This window comes from Uranotaenia lowii, unplaced genomic scaffold (assembly GCF_029784155.1).
Source record: "Uranotaenia lowii strain MFRU-FL unplaced genomic scaffold, ASM2978415v1 HiC_scaffold_252, whole genome shotgun sequence".
Classification (NCBI taxonomy): domain Eukaryota; kingdom Metazoa; phylum Arthropoda; class Insecta; order Diptera; family Culicidae; genus Uranotaenia; species Uranotaenia lowii.
The window spans coordinates 6,087-27,472 of NW_026598149.1; the positions used below are offsets into that span (position 1 = coordinate 6,087).

The window sequence follows — 21,386 nt, forward strand, 5'->3', positions numbered from 1 at the left end:
TATTTTTTTATTACTTTAATTTTGCATGCTTATGCTAAAACATAGTTGGGGGTGAAAATTCATGGTAATATCTCGTTCATCTATATATATAAAAAGCTATTTCTGTGGGTTTATTTGTTTGTTTGTTTGTTTGTTTGTTTGTTTGTTTGTTTGTTTGTTTGTTTGTTTGTTTGTTTGTTTGTTTGTTTGTTTGTTTGTCCACTATAGGCTGAGCCGTTTTAAGAGCTAGAGAGCTGAAATTTGGCATGGATGCTCATTAGGACCAGGAATGATGAAAAATGTTTTCAGATTTTCGGATTACCCCTTCTGAAGGGGGTCGTTCATACAAGACAAATATTGTTCTCGCATTTTTCACGTTATTTTTCGTCGGATCGTGATGAAAATTTGCACATGGGGGTTTTGAGAGATGGGACATCGATTTCAGGTATTGAATTTTGAGTCAGGGTTCGACAAAAGGGGTCGTCCATATGACCTTTTCATTATTTTTGTGATATTGACGTTAGTGTACATCGGATTTAACTAAAAATTTGCACTCGGATGGTTTTGGGAACGGGCGGTCGATTGCCGGTATCAAGTTTTGTGTAAGGGGCCAACCAAAGGGGTCGTCCATATTCACTGTTCAGTATTTTTGTGATACTGACGTTATTATACATCTTATTCAGATGAAAATTGGTTCACGAGAGTTTAGAATGACAAGCACTCGATTCCAGGTACGATCTCCGTGTAAGGAGTCGGCAAAAGGGGGTCGTCCATATCAATTTTTCAATATTTTTGTGATATTGAGGTTATTATTCATCGGATTGAGAATAAAATTTGCGCTCGAATATTTTTAGGGACACGCAATCGATTGCCGGTATCAAATAATGTAAAAGGGGCAAGTCAAAGGGGTCGTCCATAATCAATGTTCGCTATTTTTGCGATAATGACGTTATTATACATCGGATTCAGATGAAAATTGGTACACGAGAGTTTTGAATGATGTGCAAACAATTGCAGGCATCAAATTTTCTGTAAGGGACCGGCAAAAGGGGTCATCCATACTACCTTTTCAATTTTTCTGTGATATTGATAATACATTATCAATCGGATTTCGGGTTATACATCGGATTGAGATGGAAATTTGCACATAGAAATTATTAAGGACGAACAATTGATTCCAATTATCCGATTTTTGGTCAGAGGTCGGCCAAAGAGTACGTCCATAATAATTATTCACTGTTTTTTGCGATATTGACGTTATTATGCAATGGATTGGTTTGAAAATTTGCACACGGGAGTTTTCAAGGAAGGGCAATCGATTTCAGAGATCAAAGTTCGGTAAAGAGACCACCGAGCTGTATCGATCGAGTCGAAATTTATACACGGTTTATTGGGGTTGGAACGGTCAATTAATTTCTGATTTCAATATTTGTATCAAACGACGAAAAAGGGTGTCTTATTAACTGTCAAATTCGCTTTGCAATAATTACGTGAGTTTGTATCACATATCGAAACGAAAATTCATAAACGGGGGTGTTTTGGCACGGTCAATTGATTCCTGATTTCGAATTTAGTAGCCAACGACAAAAAAGTGAGCGTACATATAACGTGTTCAACATTTTTGCAATAATTGCTTAAAAATGCATTCGGAATTGCATCTGGAAAATGCCTGTAAATTGACATTCATTCAAACTGTTCTAACATATACTAAATTGAAAGCGAAACGGAGTTCGTATGGGATCAGCTAGTATGATATATAAATAGAGCGAGATTTAATGTTTCATTGATAAAAAGCATAAATTATGTTTGGATTACCTATTTTTTACTAAAACATGCATTTAACCTCTCTGAAATCATATATCAGTGACATGAGCATTCAAAACCCGTCTCTCGTTCCATTATCTTATCATTTATAACTTTACTAAAAACTTCAATTTGTTGAACGCACGATTTTTTCAGTTCAATATATTTTAACAAAACCTTGTTTGATTGAAAAAAAAAATGACTTTGTACATCAAAAATATTTTTATTCCATGTGTCAAAAGCGTATTTAGGAACACTACCCCCTTATGGAAATTTCTCAAAAAATTTCCGATTTCACTTAACTATCAATCTCAAATATTGACCTTTCAACAAAAAAACGGATTAAAAGGTCCTTTTTTGTAGCCAAAATATGCAAAACAAAAACACACTTTTCATCTCTGCTTGAATTGGTATGTAAACCAAAAGTACAAAGTTTGGTGAATAATTTGAAGATAGCTTAGTTTAGCTATGTCAGACTTGCCCCGGTGTACCTTACAACTTGTGGTATAGCTCAGTTGGCAAGTCAGGCTTCCTGAGCCTGTGTCCGTGAGTTCGAGCCCAAGAGTTAACATCGATCACAGTTGTACCGGATAAGTTTTTCAATGACTGTCCGCCAACTGCATCGTTGGTATAAGTCGCGAATGACATAAAGATGTTAAAACGTTTAAAACCGAAGCAAAAAAAATAGCTACAATTAAATATCTAGGACATGTATGGTAAAAACAACTTTGTTCATTTTTATAACAAATTGTAGTTTTTATCTTATTAGTGAACGTATTTTTTTTCACAGGTTCAACTTATTCCATCCGCGAGCAAACTTCGATGCCCAAATCAATCACAAATTGAGACCAAAACGATGTGTCAACAACTAACTGGGAGAAAAATTTACTATTGACATTTCTGTAATACCAAAATTAGGCATCATTATGGCGTAACTTAAAGTTGATAGCATGCAGAAAACAAAATAAGCTATCAACAGCAAGCTTCACCAATTCCATGTAGAATTTATAGCCTAGGTATCAAGAAGCTTCCACTATTTTTTTAGCTTAAACGAAGCTGAGGCCTAAATGATAGCAATAGTCAAATTTCACACATTTTTTTGTGTGATATCAAAATGATGGCTCGACTTGGTGTCTCAATAATTTAACAAAATGCGCTGAATTGAAAAATCTTTCGATTTATTAAACTACAAATTAAATAATCGTAATTAAATACATATTTTAAGCCTACCGTTCATTCAACAGAGCTTTTTATGTTTCCAAGTTTTATGTTGCATAACAATTCGAACTTTGAGAGAATGCGGACAGCGTTTTAAGCTTTTTCCTCTCCCGTAAACATGTTTTGCTGTGCTCCATCAGAGAAAGTAAATAAAAAAAGTAAATAGACAACTGTCAAATCATTCCGGTTGCTTCCATGGAGGCCGGAGGGTATCATTCAGTTTTAGGTGGATACATACGTGCAGATTTTATCGCTTATTTACGTCGATGTTTTGAAACCTTTCCTTTCCATCTTGTGAACTGATTACCAAAGTTACATCAAGAAAGTAATTCGCATCGGTACGTGCTGATTTTCTGTGACAATGTTGAGGAATCTGTCGAACATGAAAAACAGCCTGGCTGGGTTAGGTAATTAAAATTAACTTTCATTTGAATTTAACCCCATAAATTTTAACCTTACCTCATTAGCTATGTCCGGACCAGGGCGCTACTTTAGTGTACAATCTACAAAATGTTCTCCTCGTACTGCCATTGTTATGCTAAACATGGGCGGTCCTCAGAACACTGATCAGGTGCACGATTATTTGCATCGGATCATGACTGATCGGGACATGATTCAGCTTCCTGTCCAGAGGTAATGTGAAATATATTCGTCGATATTGATTTTCATTATTTAATGTTTCTTTTTTCCACAGTAAGCTTGGTCCATGGATAGCAAAGCGTCGAACACCAGAGGTTCAAAAAAAGTACTCAGAAATCGGGGGAGGTTCGCCGATCTTGAAATGGACAAACATTCAGGGTGAACTGTTGTGCAAGCAGCTTGACAAAGTATCCCCGGAAACGGCGCCACACAAGCACTATGTCGCCTTCCGTTACGTAAATCCCCTCACGGAGGATACATTGAAACGGGTGGAGCAAGATAAACCCGAACGAGTAGTCCTGTTCTCCCAGTATCCTCAATACAGCTGTGCTACTTCCGGCTCCAGCTTCAATGCCATTTTTTCTCACTACAAATCAAACAACAATGGCCTCACCAGTGCTCGGTGGAGTGTAATCGATCGCTGGGGAACTCACCCTCTGTTAGCGAGAACTTTTGCTGATAATATTCGCAAGGAGCTGGAAAAGTTTCCAGTCGAAAAGCGGAAGGACGTTATCCTACTGTTCTCCGCTCATTCCTTACCTTTACGGGCGGTAAACAGGGGAGATGCTTATCCATCGGAAGTGGGGGCTACGGTGCAGAATGTGATGGAAGAACTGCAGTACTGCAATCCTTACTGTCTGGTGTGGCAGTCGAAAGTTGGCCCGCTTCCATGGTTGGAACCATTCACTGAGGATGCCATCAAGGGGTACGTCAAACAGGGCAAGAAAAACTTCATTCTAGTCCCTATTGCATTTGTTAACGAGCACATTGAAACTCTGCACGAGTTGGACATCGAATATTGCCAAGAGTTGGCTCACGAGGTCGGAGCGGAGAAGATCGGTCGGGCAGCTGCCCCCAACGATCATCCGTTGTTCATTGATGCTCTCACGGATGTGGTTCGGACGCATTTGCAAAACGGCGATCGAGTGAATCCTAAATTTTTGCTCCGATGCCCGGCATGCGTGAATGCCAAGTGTCATTCCAGTAAGCAGTGGTACCGGCAGATTTGCAATTGATAATTTTCGCTTTTAGTTGATATTGAATTGGAATCATGTTTGTGATTGATTTGTTAAGTTCGTTTGAATAAAGATACAATTTAATGGTTTTGGAATCTAGGTTTTTTTTTGTAGTAAAAAAAAGTAAGTTGGTAACATCATGTAGCCTTTCACCGCCCAGACACCATTTACTGCCCAAAATCACCCTTTGATGTTTTATAATTTAATCATAAGTTTGTTTATTAAAGCATTTTGCTTATAAAGTTTATTTTGCCGAGTGTATCACTTTATTAATCTATGTGAGTGAGTGAGCCGTAATAGTCGCGGCGACTCAACTGTTAGTTGTATTCTAATTTGGGGCACCCTTTGATGTGGATCAAGAAAAAAAAACCGGGATGTTTTCCCCTAAAATAAGACGTCTATTCTGCATCATTGTTCTACCATTTCACTGAAAAAAATATAAGTTATGCTAACGACAGCTGGAAATATAATATTTTGTTTTTCGTTTCCGGTTATTTTATTTATTTCTACAGGAAGCCACCACCAGACCCTGGCGGAGACTGTTCTTGGAAGTGATCCTTCGATAATCCTCTTTCCTTTCCCATAATTAAATATCATTAACCTTTGAGTGGCCCGACGATGACGGCCCCTCTTTTACTAACCCAAAGGCCCAAAGTTAGGAGAAATATTCCCGACACATAAAAACTTTTATAAGCAAAATGCCTTAATAAAACCATTTGTAAATTTAAAAAATCCAGATTATAGTTTTGATAGCTTATAAGGACAATACTAAAAAGAGAAGTTTCCTTCTTGTGCGAGATAGTTTTTCCTAAAGAAAATTATCGGTAGATACAGGAAAAAGTCGAGTGGGCGGTTAACCTCACGCAAGTTAAGTTAGTTATTTTGAAAAGCGTACATTTTTCGCATTCCACTAATTTTATTATTGAAAGTAGAATAATTTTGAGATGTATCGGGAAAGAAAGTGATTAAAAATCTTGACATCGTTTTATTATTACACTTGTTTGAAGTTGAAAAACCGCTTAACTTATGGCACCTTTCATCGAAAATATCTCCTTCTACTGGGTTTGTCATAAAATCTTCAAGGGACAGAATAAGACTTTACGTTGTACGTCAACGTTACGTTGTATTACGAACCCTCATCCGAAGAGACATGAAAAACAAACTTCATCTAGCATGGAGCACGTTCAGGCACACATCACAAATCAAATCGAATACAACGACGCGACGTGTACGTACATACTTTCAGGCGCTTTTCGACTCTTTCTGGCAAGAGCACATTCTAACCACCTGTCTCCCCCACCACATGTTTGCAACACGTTTTCGAGTGTTTGCCAAATTCGGCCGAGTGCGACAGGACCCTCAGCTGACAGATGCTCAAGCAGGAGAAAAATCAATTTTAGAAAAGATGGAAGCGAGCAATTTTCGGGTTAGGCCAAATATATAAAATTATCACTGCAATTGTGGACATCTGGTGGCCATTTGTGTTGCGCTAGGAATTGTAACTGCTGAAGCCTACATTTAGGCATATTGCGACGGTTGTCGTACACCGCAGGGGAAGAATTTGGCTTCGAATAATGTTATCGCACTTTAGGCGTGAAAAATTGTAGAAAGGTTTGTATGTTCAATGATGGGTGGTGCTTGATTGGAATGATTATTGATGATTTTTTACCTTATATTTAGAACCCTTCCCATCATTCGAAAAGAGGCATCCAAACGAAAAGTCTACATTACGCTGTATGAAACACATTTTGTGGCCATAGTAATATCTTGTCAAGGTAACGATGGTCACTAAGAAGACAGCGGACATAGAGAAAGAGAGGCTTACTAAGAAAATGTGTTCAAACAACAGTGGTGGTACTACGGGTGGTTCAGGATCGGGTAGCGGGGCAGGACCGCTGGTCAGTTTCAGTGTTGGAACTACGCATCACTCGGCACACAGTCAGGATGCGCCCAATATTTTGGTGTACAGGAAAATGGAGGCTATCATAGAAAAGATGCAAGCTGAAGGTTCCGGCGTTTCGGTTCGAACGGTGAAGGCATTCATGAGCAAAGTGCCATCTGTCTTCACTGGTGCTGATCTGATTGCTTGGATTACGCAGAATCTTACTGTGGACGATGTTATGGAAGCCTTGCATTTGGCCCACCTACTCGCATCACACGGTTACCTTTTCCCTATCGATGATCACCAGCTAACCGTGAAGAACGATGGAACTTTTTACCGTTTTCAAACGCCCTACTTCTGGCCCTCGAACTTTTGGGAACCGGAAAACACCGACTACGCAATTTACTTGTGCAAACGTACCATGCAGAACAAAACGCGCCTTGAGCTAGCTGACTACGAAGCGGAAAACCTTGCCAAACTGCAGAAAATGTTCTCTCGCAAGTGGGAATTCATATTCATGCAAGCCGAAGCTCAAAGTAAGGTGGATAAGAAGCGGGACAAACTGGAGCGCAAGGTACTGGACTCTCAGGAACGCGCCTTCTGGGATGTCCACCGACCTATGCCAGGGTGCGTCAACACAACCGAGATGGACATCAAAAAGGCCTATCGGAGGGGTGCTTCGAGTTTGGGGTCCGGTTCAGCGGGCACTGCCGCCAACAGTAATCCGGCGGAAACCATGAACAAAATGATCAATCTCTTGAAGCAAAAGCTGGAAAGGCGAACTATCAAGGTGTCGAAGGTGGCGGAATCGTGAGTACCTAGTTTTCTGTTACGTTGAAGTTGTGTGAACATGTATTGTTCGGTAATCTAGGGTTCTCGTTCAGACTGAACAAGGGCACAACCAAAATTCCTCCGTTCCGCAATCTTTCTGTTAAACTACTTGTCTTTTTCACTCCCCTCGCACAATTTTTGTTTTTTATCATATATTGTTCGTTGATGATAACTTTTAATCGCCGATAAATTTAATAATTTGAGTATGTTCATTGACACGTGCGGCGAGATGAAATGCTAGGTAAAGAGTGATACGGTCAAAATTTGGTCAATATCAACTCGACGTATTTCTTTCAATTTTTATTTAAAAAACCTGAAGACGCCTCATTTCGAAGGTGAGAGTGTGTAGAATGTTGCTCCTATTTTGATTTTGGAATTCACTCTTCAGTTGTCAAAATGCCGTCCAAGGAAGAAGAGCAGCGTATCAAAATTTTGCTCGCGCATCGCGAAAATCCGAGCTACTCGCACGCAAAGCTGGCAAAATCGCTAAAAGTGGCCAAATCAACCGTTACAAATAAGTTGGTGTATCGTCTACAACCGTGCATCGAGCCAAAAAACTAGCCGGACTATCGACTTACAAGAAGGTAGTGACTCCAAAACGCGATGATAAACAAAATACGACGGTCAAAGCGCGATCCCGGAGGCTGTACACGACGATGCTGACGAAGTTTGACTGCGTGGTAATGGACGACGAAACCTACGTCAAAGTCGACTACAAGCAGCTTCCGGGACAGGAGTTTTATACGGCAAAAGGAAGGGGAAAGGTAGCAGATATTTTCAAGCACATGAAACTGTCAAAGTTCGCGAAGAAATATCTGGTTTGACAAGCCATCTGTACCTGTGGCTTGAAAAGCAGCATTTTCATAGCTTCCGGGACTGTCAACCAAGAAATTTACGTGAAAGAGTGTTTGAATAAACGTCTGCTGCCTTTCCTGAAGAAACACTGTTGTTCCGTACTGTTTTGGCCGGATTTGGCATCTTGCCATTACGGTAAAAAGGCCATGGAGTGGTACGCCGCCAACAACTTGCAGGTGGTTCCCAAGGGCAAGAACCCTCCCAACACGCCAAAGCACCGCCCAATTGAGGAATACTGGGCTATTGTCAAGCGGAACCTAAAGAAGACCAAAAAAACTGCTAAGGACGAGCAGCAGTTCAAGGCAAACTGGCTTTCTGCGGCGAAGAAGGTGGACGAGGTGGCTGAACAAAATCTAAGAGCACCTGCAACGGTTCAGGTCTAAATATTGGTTTTAGGTATACCAGTTTTAGCAAAATTTTAAATTTTGGAATCGGCTAAAACACGCGCTCCCCATCGGTGTGATATCAAATTTAAAACGAGTACACTTTTATTGCAGACACTCAATAATTGAGAAGAAAAAACTCATTTTAATTGAAAAATTGCTAAGTTTTGAGTTTTACACCGTCATTTTTCTACCAGGATTTCATTAACTTAAAGTCTTTTTAATGAAGTTCGTTCGAAACAAGCAGAAATGGATTGACGATTGAATACCATTTCTTTTTCCAATTGACTTCGACCGATTTCTTCCAGGCCGTAACGAAACCCCCTGTCGAGCTGGATCGGTTTTGACTATTTTTATTAGTTTCAATTTGCTTCATTGACAACGACCTGACTAGTTTCGACCAAAACATTGGCTCATTGAACAACTACCAGTTGGCAGAAACCAGTTGAAACCGATTTTTATCTATGATTGAACGAAGCTTAAAAAGCCAAAAATACGATACGCAGCGAGAAAAAAAGCTTAACTGAAACAAAAAAAAAACATTTTTCTTATAAAAATTGACTCATTTTGGGGTTGTAATGTAGCAGACGGCTTTTTTGGCCAGAAATTGAAAGGAATTTTTTCTAAGAATCATGTCAGTTTAGTCAATGTTATCGAACAATATATCATATTTCACGGTTTTTATATTAAAACCGTGAAATATGATATTTTTCGTGTAGATTATAAATATTGTTAACAACTTTTGACAAAAATCGGTCATTACACTGATATTCAAATTTTTTAATTTTTTTTAATGTTTATTGTCGTTTTGCGTTAATTTCATTAGGATGCTTCTGTTATTTTCCTTTTCTTATTCATATAACGTTTGAACTCGAGAAACGCTGACTGGGCTCACTAATTCGTTGAGGCCAAAAGCTATTTATTAAAATATAAAGTCAAGAATAGTGTGAAATAAATTTTTTATACTTAAAACGGTTTTTTGTTAACATGTTTTCTCAATTTTTGTTACGTATTGACCGGTTTTGGAGGGAAAAAACATTCAAATAATTTCTCAAAAAGAAACAATTATTACACCCAATGCTACCCAAACATGTGTGAAAATAATCACCATTGGCTAAAATTTTCTCACCGTGAACCCCAAACGTCTACATCGGTCTGTCGTATATTTGGAAATCCTGTTCCAAATTTGCATGAATTTGAAACAAAGGCGTATAACTGTTGGGAATTTTGAAATCGAAAACTGTGCTAAAACAGCAATTTACGCCACCGGTGCCAGCCGAAATGTTTTAGCGTGGTCGAAAACCGTGTTTTGCATCTACCGTTGGGACACCCCTAATGGCAGGGGTTAAGCGTAAGGCCCGGCAATTCGAATTTGGAAAAGCGGAAGCCTAACTGAATATTTTTCCTGAATTTTATACTAGTTAAACTTGAAATTAAATTGATTGTTTAAACAAACGATTTCACCGATTTACACGCGTTTTCCCTTGACCAAATTTTGACCATCACCCTTTAGAAAAATTTGTAAAGAAATGAAGAACAGGCGGATAGGCAAGCATCAGATGAGCTTCGTAGGATAAAGTTTTTGGATAGGTGTTGAAACTGTAAGCCTATGGTTTTTTTTGTATTGGATTATTATTACAGAACAGTTTCAACACCTATCCAAAAACTTTATCCTGCGAAGCTCATCTGATGCTTGCCTATCCGCCAGTTCTTCATTTCTTCACAAATTTTTCTACCTAGCATTTCATCTCGCCGCACGTGTCAATGAACATACTTAAATTCATATATTATTCGATGTCCTTGAGTAACAAGACACTGCTAAAGCGAGAGGCACAAGGTCCTGCCGATGTCTCTGTGTAACGTCCTAAAGCCTAGTCCACACTAGGAGACGGTTCGTCTCGAGACGGTCTCAGCGTCTCCCATTTTCTTCGGGAGACACTGAGACCGTCTCAGGTTTCCAACAACAACAACAGACAACAAAGTTCGTCTCATAACAAAAATCGCAGTTCATGTTGCCTAGTGTGGACTAGGCTTAAGAATGCGCCCAAGTTGGGAGGCCTGATACCTCTTCACGTCAATCCCAAATGCGTTCTTTCTATGGAACACGAATTGAATTTAAAAGCCAAATTAAAAATATTACAGTTAGTTTGTTAATACTCGGCTGCCCAATGAATCGTTAAGATAAAATCGTGAAAATTATTTAATTAAAACAAAAATAATCCCACTTTCTTTCCCAGATACATGTCGTACTACGAGCAGTACAGTGAATTTGATTATTTCCTAACGGCTCCGGAGTATCCCAATCCATGGCATACGGATAGCACGGAATTTTGGGACACCGAAAAGCAGGGGTAAGTATTCGGAAAAAATAATTAGCCATCGTATATTGAAGTTTTTGTTTTGTCTTTTCTTCTATAAATAAAACAACAGAAAAGATATTTCAATGAAACGAGTTAAACGCTGGGGCTTTAGTTTGAGAGAGCTTCTAAATGATCCCGTCGGGCGAGAACAGTTTACCAAATTCCTAGACAAAGAATACAGCGGAGAAAATCTGAAGTAAGTTAGTTCATCATTTGGGTTCTGAATCGTTCGAAATTCAACGAGAACAAACTCTTTTCGATTCAGGTTCTGGGAAGCAATTCAAGACATGAAGGCCCTTCCGCAGTCGCAGATCAAGGATGCGGCCAATGCCATCTGGGACGAGTACTTGGCGCCAGATGCCGCCTGCCCAGTCAATGTGGACTCAAAATCACTGGAGAAGGCCCGTAACGCCATCAAAGAGGACGGCAGTCCCAGCCGCTGGTGCTTCGACGTTGCCGCCGATCACGTGTTCTATCTGATGAAGAGTGATTCCTACTCGCGTTATCTGCGCTCCGACATGTACAAGGAGTACTTGAACGGCTCGAAGAAGAAGGTAAAGTCCATTCCGAATTTGTTTGGTGTCATGAAGATCAACTATTAGATCTTGCTTACGAGATAAAATTCAGTACATTTCTATTGGTATAAAAATAGTCGATAGCTGCTGTAGAATAGTGAATTATGCTGAAAATATTAGTTGTTATTTGTTTGTATTATAACGACAAGGTTTCGGCAAACTCGCTGTATTGCGCAAAAGGCTTATGGCATTTTCGTTTATTTTCCACTGGCAGTGGTGGCAATGGCAATCTTCATAAACGAACAAAATGAAGTTATTTTATTGTTTATGATGAAAAAGTTTGCAACTGAGCCAATGGAAAATGAAAGAAAACGCTTTTAGTTTCAGATAGATCCATTGGGTACCGTGCCTGCACCATTTAAGCTTTGATGAATGTTCTCTGTGCCATGTACATACATCTTTTTTTGCGGTTCTGAAAAGAAAAGCACTGACACGTAGTAAAAGTTACGTACTTTAAGGGAAAAATTTTAATGCGAGAAATTTTTCATTGTATCGTCACACGCGGTCATTGGTATTGCGCGGCCATTGGGTCTAGCACGGTACTTATCTCTTTTTTCAATCAAAATTCAAACATAGAAAGCTATTTACTTCTCGGCATTTTGCCGCGCACTCTTACATGCATGTTCGATGACTTGTGATATGCCCACTTCCGGTGCACACGCTGGAGTGCTTGGCCTTCTCCGGAAGATGAATGTACCGAAGAATCCTCGTGTACTTCGTGGCACACACTCTGCTGGTGCGCTTTATCCACTGGATGACGATAAGAGCACGGCGAGTCCTGACCAGGGAATCCAAAAATCGTTATCCTCCGATAGAATTTGCCGATCAAAACACCCGTGAGAGAGATTTTCAACCTCAAGAACACTATACCTAGCGCTTATCAACTTCAATTTTGCACTCGATAAGTTGTGCTTTCCGATTCAAATTCATCGTCTCTTGTAACGTTAAGGATAAGCAATAACAATTTGCTGGCACCGCAGGAAGACACCAACAATTGCTTGATGCACAAGGTGCCGGGCCGACCCGACCGGTAGACGCACCAACAAAAATACCAACAATTGCACGGGGCGCACATCAAGAAATCTGATGCCCACTAGAGCAAAGTTCGAACGAGTTATCTTGATCGGCATTGGAAAGGGATGAGAAGTCATCACGTTCTCGTATTTATCGCTAAGTGTTACACAAGTGATAAACCAGTTATCATTATCAGTTCGGTTCGATTTGCTTCCCTGGTCCTGACATGCCTTGCACTGGATCACGTTAACCCCAAATGCCTGGAGTTCTCGAGGTTCTCTGAATCTCGCTGGCCAACCCATCATCTGATGCCGTACCAATTCTGGACACTCACGCCGATCAGCTGCTCGAAGTATTTTCCACACACCAGTGTCGCTGACACCATCCGCCGTCTTGCAGAACGTATTCGCGATGGCTCGCACCTGTTCGAATTATCTCAGCACAAACTGCGACGAGGACCCCAAAACCGAGTCAACAGGACCCGTCCAAGAAGTCCTTCATTCGAACGATTTTACGGCAATGTGAAATTCGTCACCGACACGGGTGAACCCACAGCAGCAGATGACGCGTTAGGCGTTGGCACTCCGGGAGTTAACAGTTTTTGAACTGTCTATGAGCACCACCACGGGTCAGGATTGAGTTGCCTCTATGGGAGGGGCCTATCTTTGAGGTTAGGTGCCGTCCGCCTTTTTGTTGTTGTCTCGGAATCGAGAGAAACCGTGAATACAATTGCCTCCCGATGGTCTAATTTCAGCGTGGATTCAAATTGGGCTACTGGCTGCTGCTGAATTCGTCGCCGCGTGTAGAATAATCAACTTATTTTTCATTTTTTTTCTCGTTTTGACATTTGATCGTCGCAATTGCCGTAAATTTACTTGTCGGGTGTATGTTCCGATACACGGTCATGTTCCTTGACACCATAAACCTTAAGCTTACCTTGATGTTTCTTGTGATATGTTCACACTCGGAACATCACGCTCCTCCTCTCGGCGCTGCGTTCCAGAATTCCTGACGTCCACTTCCGGCGCCCCAAATCTCTCCTCACTGTTCGTGGCCAGAACACGAACCTGCAGCAACTAATCCGGCGTAAAAATCCCTTCAGCGCTCGAGGCTTGAACACTAACTTAATACGCCTTAATGGGCGGCAATTCCCGGCATCAAACACTGGCCTTTGCTCGGGGCCGGATCACGAGCAAGGTTCTTTTGGCGCAGGTGGCCGAATGAGCAGATGGCCACTTAATCAGCACTCAGAAACCCGACATCCACTTATGTACATTGCTCGGAGTCAGAACACGAGCAACGTCCCTCTTGGCGCTGATGGCCCAAATAAAAAAAACAGCGCTTCAATCGGCACTTAATGTTCGACGTCAAAGTCCCTTCGGCGCTCGTGGCCGGGACACAAATAACCGCTGACCCGGTTTTGTTCTCCGGGGTGATTTCCCCTGCGGCGCTAGTGGCCGGGGAATAAAATATACTAGGCAATAGTGCCTGAAATAATGTGCAATCCGCTCCGGTGGTGTTGGTCGCAGCGCACTGAGGGTCATCACAGTTCACTTCGAGGTGAACAGCTCCCTCAAGTGCTGGCCGGAATTGACTTTTCTTCGGCAGTGAGCACCCTTGAAGCGATCCAACACTGGTGATCGCAATCGATGATCCAACGCGGCGACAATTCCACGTGTGTGTGGAAAATACCACACTGCAAAAAAGCCCTGCAAAATGACCACCATTAGTTTTTTATTCCTAACCACAAAATGACAATCGCCTACCTCTTTTCAGAAGGCCTCTTTTTGCTGGATTTCGTCGGATCTTCGCTGGGTCGATACGGAATCAAAGGGGTTCCTTTCCCCTAGCACTATTCGGAATTCCTGTGTGGAAACGAGAGATGATTGCGGTTAGCATTTTGCTAACGAAAGTTTGCTAGCCGTTATCCGTCTTCGGATTCTGAATAACGGAATTTTTATTTTCGTTAAAAATGTCATCGGACATTCACTTACCCGAAGATTCTTATTAATTCGGTTTGATTACCGGGAACCGGAATTCTGCCTCGGATTTCCGGCTTTCGGAAAGACGCGGCGTGTTTTTTCGACGGCAACCACTTTACTTTTTTCCCGCTTGATTCTATCTTATGATGTGTGATAGACCGGTCGGCGCTTAATCCTAGATTGTATGTGATTTTAGACTTTGGGTTTTTTGTGACCCAGTCAGTAATTGTAACAATCTTCCTGGCTTGTTTACATATTTTCATATGTCCTTCACTATCAAAGCCGAGATGGGCATGACTCCCGCAACTACGCATGTTGCCTTCGATGGAACGATGCGATGCACACTAGACCGCTGCAAAAAATGACTTTTTGCTCCCATATGTTTTTTCGATGCCTTTTGGGTCACCAAGCATCAGTGTAAAATTTGAGATGATTTGGTTCATTCCTGAGTTAGCGCAACGCGTTTCAATTTTGTATGGAAATTTGTATGGAAGAAGAAATTTTTGCACATTAAATCATCCAGAAAATTCAAATAAGCTTGAAATGAAGTCGGTCTTTAATTTTGAGTTTGGACTATTCTTAAGCTTCATTTTTTGCAAACATGACAAGCAGCTGAGAATTCCATGAAAAAAGTTATAACCATTTCAAAATAAAAAATCTGAATCCATTGAAAAGTATTAAAAAATGGCAGACTTTGCTTGCTAGAGCTGTTAATAATTGCATGAAATGTTTTTGCAAAGGCTTTATATGTCAATAAATTCTCTGGCAATGCAAAGCAGTTTTTTGAGATTTTTTATTTCCATCCTACTGTTATACAGCTTTCAAACAAGCAGTCAAAAACGAAATAATTAAAAAAATTAATTTTGAAAACAAAAATTTTATAAAACATTGAATATCTTTCCTGGGGTACAATTTAGGTTTGTGCTTTGTTCACATGAAAATTACTGCAAGAATCAAGGAACATTTTTCATCCAAAGTTTTATTTTTTGGAACTTTCAGAACATCTCTGGCGAATTTTGAATGAAAAATTTTGTTTTCCCATACAAATTTCCATACAAAATTAAAACTCGTTGCGCTACTTCAGGACTGGATGGATCGCTTCCAAAAATTTTATTGCTATTTCTGGCAGCAAAAACAACCAAAAAAAGTTATGGGAGGTGTAAAAATTAAAGAATTTGAAATTTCCATACAAAGCTTGCAGCGGTCTAATGCACACTTATGACCCGCGAATTCATTCCCACGTAAATGCAGCCGTCGCCTTCTTCTTGTAGATATATACTTATACTCGATGTGGCTTTTACAATTGGGCCGGTCGTTGATCGTCACACTTGAATACATGATCTCGAGTTTTGGTTAGATACTCTCTGAGACACGACCCATCGTCTGCACAAGGAGGGGTCGTCTTAAAAATGAGGAAAACTTAGGTTTTTGTCCGCAATTGCAAATACCTTGCCAGATCAGATATTGGTGCATTTATTCGCCATCGTCTCGAGTAGTGGTCCCGTAAAATTCCAGTGCCGAACTACGAGGTACGTGGTTTAGTCTAAGATGTCCACTCATTGATGAAAGTCACGAATGATAAAATGAAGTTAAAATGACTATTATTGAAGAAAAATTCTAATGGGGTCCACGTGTAACTTGCAAGTTCATTAAGAGTTTACTGAAGCGCACGTCGGTGACCATAGTGATCACGTTTAACCATTGAATATGGTTTAAAGGTTAATACTAGGTCCAGCAAGTAAAACGAAGTTTGCTGAAATCTTTGGAATTTTTTATATATTTTTTTTATAAAATACTGTAAATAGACGCTTAACCAGTTGTTCGTCAATACGTACATATATATGCATGGTTTCCATCTGTTCAAAGATGTCAATAATATCAATACGCAGCATTTTTCCATTTTCATAGCCTTAGTACCTACATTCATTATAGACTAATACGGTAGAATAGTAAGTAGTATTCATGTAGACCAATATGAGTATTATTTCCATCGTGAAAATTATTAATCCACTGTTGCTCTATCATAATATCGTTGACCCAACACACTTCCACAAACTTAAATCAACGCCGCCACCGGAAACGAAAATCAATGGCTTACGGCATCCGTGTAACGTGGATATGGAAAATTAAGACGTCGGTTCGAGGACTTCGTATATTTTCTGGAAGAAAAGATACACCTGTGATAAATTAAAGAAACCGAAATACACGCTAAAAGCAACAGTCATTTTTCCATGCCCCCTGGGTGTGTACCGCTGAGTGAAAATAAAAAAAAATGAAATGTAAAGAGAAGCACAAATCATTTGAAGAGGAAACAGTAACGAAATGCGAAAATAACATTACCAAAGAAAATCAAAGTTACAACAAGAGAAACAATTATCAGCAAAAGTTTAGGAGCAAACCATGCAGTTAAATAGAAAATTAAAACAAACTATAACCGAACAATCCAAGCATCTTTTCAGAAAGGGCTTATCAATCGCAGTAGAACAATTGAAAGAAAATCAACACAATAACAGTCACTCTAAACAATAGCAAACAGTACAACAACAAAAAGCGTAACGATAGATCGATGTTGTGAATAGACTTGCGAAGAAACCAACAAAAAACCAAAAATCTAAGTGTAATAGTTACTTCACTTCAAAGACATTCAGCAATTGCGAATGAAAGGTGTGGGATTAGAGTACAGGTACCTACAACAATATGCATTGTGGTGGGCATTAAGGTGGTAAAAACATGCAAACGAAACTGTTACCAGAATGTTGAAAAAGTATTTGGATTGGCATTGGGTAAACAACAATGCATGGCTGATGGGAAGACTGGTTGGGGAAATTTCAGTATGGAAATATTATCAGTCTTATTTCAAAATATAGCGAATTGAAGATCTTACCAAAAAGTTTTGGTTCTAAATGCTGGCTCAGTCTGCTCATAACTTTGAAGCATGGAAATCTTATTCTGAATACTGCATTCGAGTTTTTTATTTCTTATTATTTTCTATATTTCTATTTTTGAATTAAAACATAAAAATCTGATTATTGTCCAATTTGACGATTAAGATTTGGAATTCAAAACTAATGAATTTGAATGATGATCAATATTAGTTTACAACGGTCGAATTCTTCGAATTCAATGTTCAACACCCAGTTCTTCTCTATCAGTCTCATTGATTAAGAAACGAAACCTCGGAAAAAGAAAAAAAAGTGGCACCCACCATTACTCAGAACATATAGTGAGATTTTAACATTTAGACAGAAATTTTAATCGTTTTTAAAACAACAATTTCCGCACAGCGATGCTCGACGTCTGAAAATCTACGTAATACATACATTTTTAGCCTTATATCGTTAGCTATACTTATTGGAGTTATTGAACTTGTTTGATATGTGTAGTACTTTAACACAAGACTAAGATCAACCAAAACTGTTTCTACAAACTGAAAAGCTTAATTATAATGTTAAATGCTGGTTTGGTTTGAGACCGTATTATACAATTGTTTCAAGGTATTACACTATGTAATTGTTGAAAATTACAATCAATGATATAAACCACCTATACACAGAACCTACAACAATCGAAATAACTGTAATCCTCATGAAATTTTGCTGATCGAATCAAAATCAAATTAAAACTAAGCAGTACCTACCTTGAATATCGAAAAAATAACCAAATGCAATCTATCATCATCAGACGACACTATCCTATCACACTAACTCTTTCACACATTACTATATTGAAATTTCAAGTTCATGATTATAGATATCTACCTATACCCTAGGCAACAAAAAAAACGCATTATTACACCGAACTACAATACCGAGCTCCCATAACCGAAAAAATGTACTTCAAATTAAAGCTTACAAACAACCGACAATTAGTGAATTTGAAAACAACTTCTAAACCTACATCTAAATAACTAACACATTATATACAGGGTGACAAGAAAGTTCCCGTACTTTTTAAAAATGCTTCAAAACCATTGCCCTGCTTACTAATAAATCAAATCAAGTAACCTAAACCACTAGTGATATTGTAAAAGGCGTTGAATTAAATGATAATCTAAGTAATCCGTGTCGTAAAATAAAAAAAATAAATTCATTCCACTGTCACACGTTAACTTAACCACACGTGTATTTCAATTGGTTATGGGCCCAGTTACCCAAACCGGAAGTCAGTAAATTTTCTTTGGTCACATCGAGACGAAGCATGACCACTCGAAGCCCTGAACTAACACGGCAATCGGAAAGGACACATCAAGTCCTAGGAGATGGTCCTCATCAGCAGTCTTCAAGAAATGAAGAACCCTGCGGAAGCGGTACGATCGGAGCAGGAAGCGTTCGAGTCGGCAGGAGTTCCGTTGCGTTGCCCCCCATTGAGAAGCTGCGTGGAAGGGACAATTACACGTCGTGGGCGTTTGCGATGCGGATGATTTTGATCCGCGAGGGTAGCTGGTCTGCTGTGGAAGGAGGTGGTGATGGTGTGCCGGAAGATTTGAAGCTGCAAGCTTTGGCCACCATTTGCCTGCGCCTAGAAAGCTACAACTACAGCTTGGTGCAGGATGCGGTCAGTGCCGAGGACGCGTGGGCGAAATTGAAAACTGCCTTCCAAGATACTGGGCTAACAAGGAAGATAGGATTGTTGAGAAAATTCATGTCGGTGCGGCTCGTCAATTGTTCCAGCGTCGAGGCATACGTGGACGAGTTGATAAGCACCAGTCACAAGCTCAGAAACGTGGGATTCGAGGTGAACGATTCCTGGCTAGCGGCAATTTTGCTGATGGGCCTTCCCGAACAATACGAGCCTACGATAATGGGGCTCGAAGCTTCCGGAACGGCGTTGACATCGGATGCAGTAAAGGCCAAAATCCTTCAAGACGTAAAGCTGGAACGTGGTCCGGTCGGCAGCAGCACGGGCGGTGCTCTGTACAGCAAAATGTACCGGAAGAAAGCAAGCGAATCAAAGGATGGTGGCAAAAACGAGAAACTTTGCTACAATTGCGAAAAGCCGGGACATTTTGCCATCAAGTGTCCACTCAAGAGGACGAAAGGAAGCAAGCCGAAGGGATTCTGCAGCATTTTTGCCATCGAAGACGTCAAAGCGGACGAATGGTATCTGGATTCCGGAGCTACCGTTCACATGGCTCGCGCGGATCAACCATTTGTTGATGTGGTTACGAGTTGACGTTGCTAACGTGTTGAAAATTCCTGACCTAGCAACCAACTTGTTATCGGTGAGCGCCATTTGCAAGAAAGGTCATAAGGTGATTTTCATGGCCAAGAAGTTCGAGATCTGGGACGAGAGCGGCGAGCTAGTCATCACCGGTACTGAAGAAGGTGGTCTATATCGAGTTAGTCGGCCGCAGAAAGCGTTTTTGGCGAACAGCATCGAACTTTGGCATAGACGTCTAGGCCATTTAAATGAAAGCAGCTTGAAGAAACCGTTGGCGAATGGCCAACGGTATGGAGTTCCAAAATGAAGCGATCATCGATTGTGAGTCGTGTCTCAAAGGAAAGCAGGTACGATTTTCATTTCCGAGCAGCGAATCAAGAGCCACGGAGCTGTTGGAGTTGGTACACTCCGATCTCTGTGGGCCCATCGAGGTGTCATCGTTTGAAGGCAGCCGTTATTTTGCAACGTTTGTCGACGATGCGAGCAAGAAGGTCGTGGTCTATTTTCTCGAACGCAAAAACCAGGCGCTTGAGGCTTTCCAGAAGTTCAAGGCCAATGCTGAGCGACAAAGCGGCAAGAAGATAAAGATCCTGCGTACCGACAACAGGACGGAGTACGCAAACCGAGGCTTCCGAAAGGTTCTGGAGCGCGAGGGTATCCGGCATCAAACGACTTGTCCATACACGCCGCAGCAAAACGGCGTCGCGGAGAGGATGAACCGTACACTGGTGGAGAAAACACGGTGCATGCTGAACGATGCGAAGCTTGGTAAGGAGTACTGGGCAGAGGCAGTAGCGACGGCCGCTTATCTCGTCAACCGATGTCCGACGAGGTGTTTGGACAACAAGACGCCGGAAGAGTCGTGGTCTGGCAAGAAACCGAATCTTCGTCACTTGAAAGTTCAAGACCCACATCCCGAAAGCGAAGCGCAAGAAGTTCGATCCCAAGGCAAAGAACGGTATTTTTGTTGGTTATTGTGAAGATACCAAAGGCTATCGTGTGTATGACCCCGAGCGCAACGAGTTCCAGATCAGCCGAGATGTTGTGGTTTTGGCTGAGGGCGAGGCGAATGCACGCGCAGCGTGTGATGTGAAACCTGTTGAATTCTTCGAACTGAAATTTGAGGAGATCTTCGGGTCAGACGTTGGTTGTGCTGGTCCAGACGCACGACAACCGGTCGATGCCGTTATCCTTCCTGGCATCGATAATGCTGGAAATGAAGTTGCTGGTGGCGGTGCCGAATCTGCCGAAAATGCGCTCCCACCGCAAATGCAAAGACCAGCTAATGAGCAAGGGTTGAGGCGCAGCGGTCGGGAGCGCAGGTATCCAGGCAAGTATTCTGTTTTCGTTAGCTATGGATCCTTTTCTGGTAAAAGTATTTCCCCTCAGTTGCCAACCGAGACGGCCGATGATGCGAAGCAGATGGACGATCCAACTACCTACGACGAGTTTCTGTGTCGTTCCGACAGAGAGCATTGGGTTCGAGCCATGGAAGAAGAGTTGCAGTCGTTGAGCGAAAACGAGACGTGGGTGCTGACCGATCTGCCCGAGGGGCGGAAAGCTATAAGGAACAAGTGGGTTTTCAAAACGAAGCGTGGACCCGATGGAGTTGTTCAGCGGCACAAGGCTCGTCTTGTAGTCAAGGGCTGTTCCCAGAGGCCATGTCTGGATTACGATGAGGTATATTCT

At 41.0% G+C, this 21,386-nt stretch overlaps 2 protein-coding genes across 2 annotated transcripts; both read left to right on the plus strand.

Annotated features, from left to right (window-relative positions):
* The first annotated feature begins 3,170 nt into the window (after positions 1-3,170).
* Positions 3,171-4,750, plus strand: LOC129759708 (ferrochelatase, mitochondrial). Its single transcript, XM_055757220.1, has 3 exons — positions 3,171-3,407; positions 3,468-3,633; positions 3,695-4,750. The coding sequence occupies exons 1-3, from the start codon at positions 3,362-3,364 to the stop codon at positions 4,653-4,655; spliced, it is 1,173 nt and encodes a 390-aa protein (XP_055613195.1). The 5' UTR covers positions 3,171-3,361; the 3' UTR covers positions 4,656-4,750.
* A 919-nt stretch (positions 4,751-5,669) lies between these two features.
* Positions 5,670-16,806, plus strand: LOC129759707 (regulator of G-protein signaling 7-like). Its single transcript, XM_055757219.1, has 6 exons — positions 5,670-6,266; positions 6,336-7,347; positions 10,844-10,957; positions 11,037-11,162; positions 11,232-11,520; positions 16,669-16,806. Exons 2-6 carry the CDS (start codon positions 6,437-6,439, stop codon positions 16,726-16,728), a joined length of 1,500 nt encoding a protein of 499 aa, XP_055613194.1. The 5' UTR covers positions 5,670-6,266; positions 6,336-6,436; the 3' UTR covers positions 16,729-16,806.
* The last annotated feature ends 4,580 nt before the right edge of the window (positions 16,807-21,386 follow it).

Bases quoted from the DNA above. Each gene is read 5' to 3' on its own strand.
- LOC129759708 (XM_055757220.1), top strand. From the start codon at position 3,362: ATGTTGAGGAATCTGTCGAACATGAAAAACAGCCTGGCTGGGTTAG. The intron at 3,408-3,467 runs GTAATTAAAATT...TTACCTCATTAG, and splicing joins AAACAGCCTGGCTGGGTTAG to CTATGTCCGGACCAGGGCGC. The intron at 3,634-3,694 runs GTAATGTGAAAT...TTTTTTCCACAG, and splicing joins ATTCAGCTTCCTGTCCAGAG to TAAGCTTGGTCCATGGATAG.
- LOC129759707 (XM_055757219.1), top strand. From the start codon at position 6,437: ATGGTCACTAAGAAGACAGCGGACATAGAGAAAGAGAGGCTTACTAAG. The intron at 7,348-10,843 runs GTGAGTACCTAG...TTTCTTTCCCAG, and splicing joins GTGTCGAAGGTGGCGGAATC to ATACATGTCGTACTACGAGC. The intron at 10,958-11,036 runs GTAAGTATTCGG...ATAAAACAACAG, and splicing joins TGGGACACCGAAAAGCAGGG to AAAAGATATTTCAATGAAAC.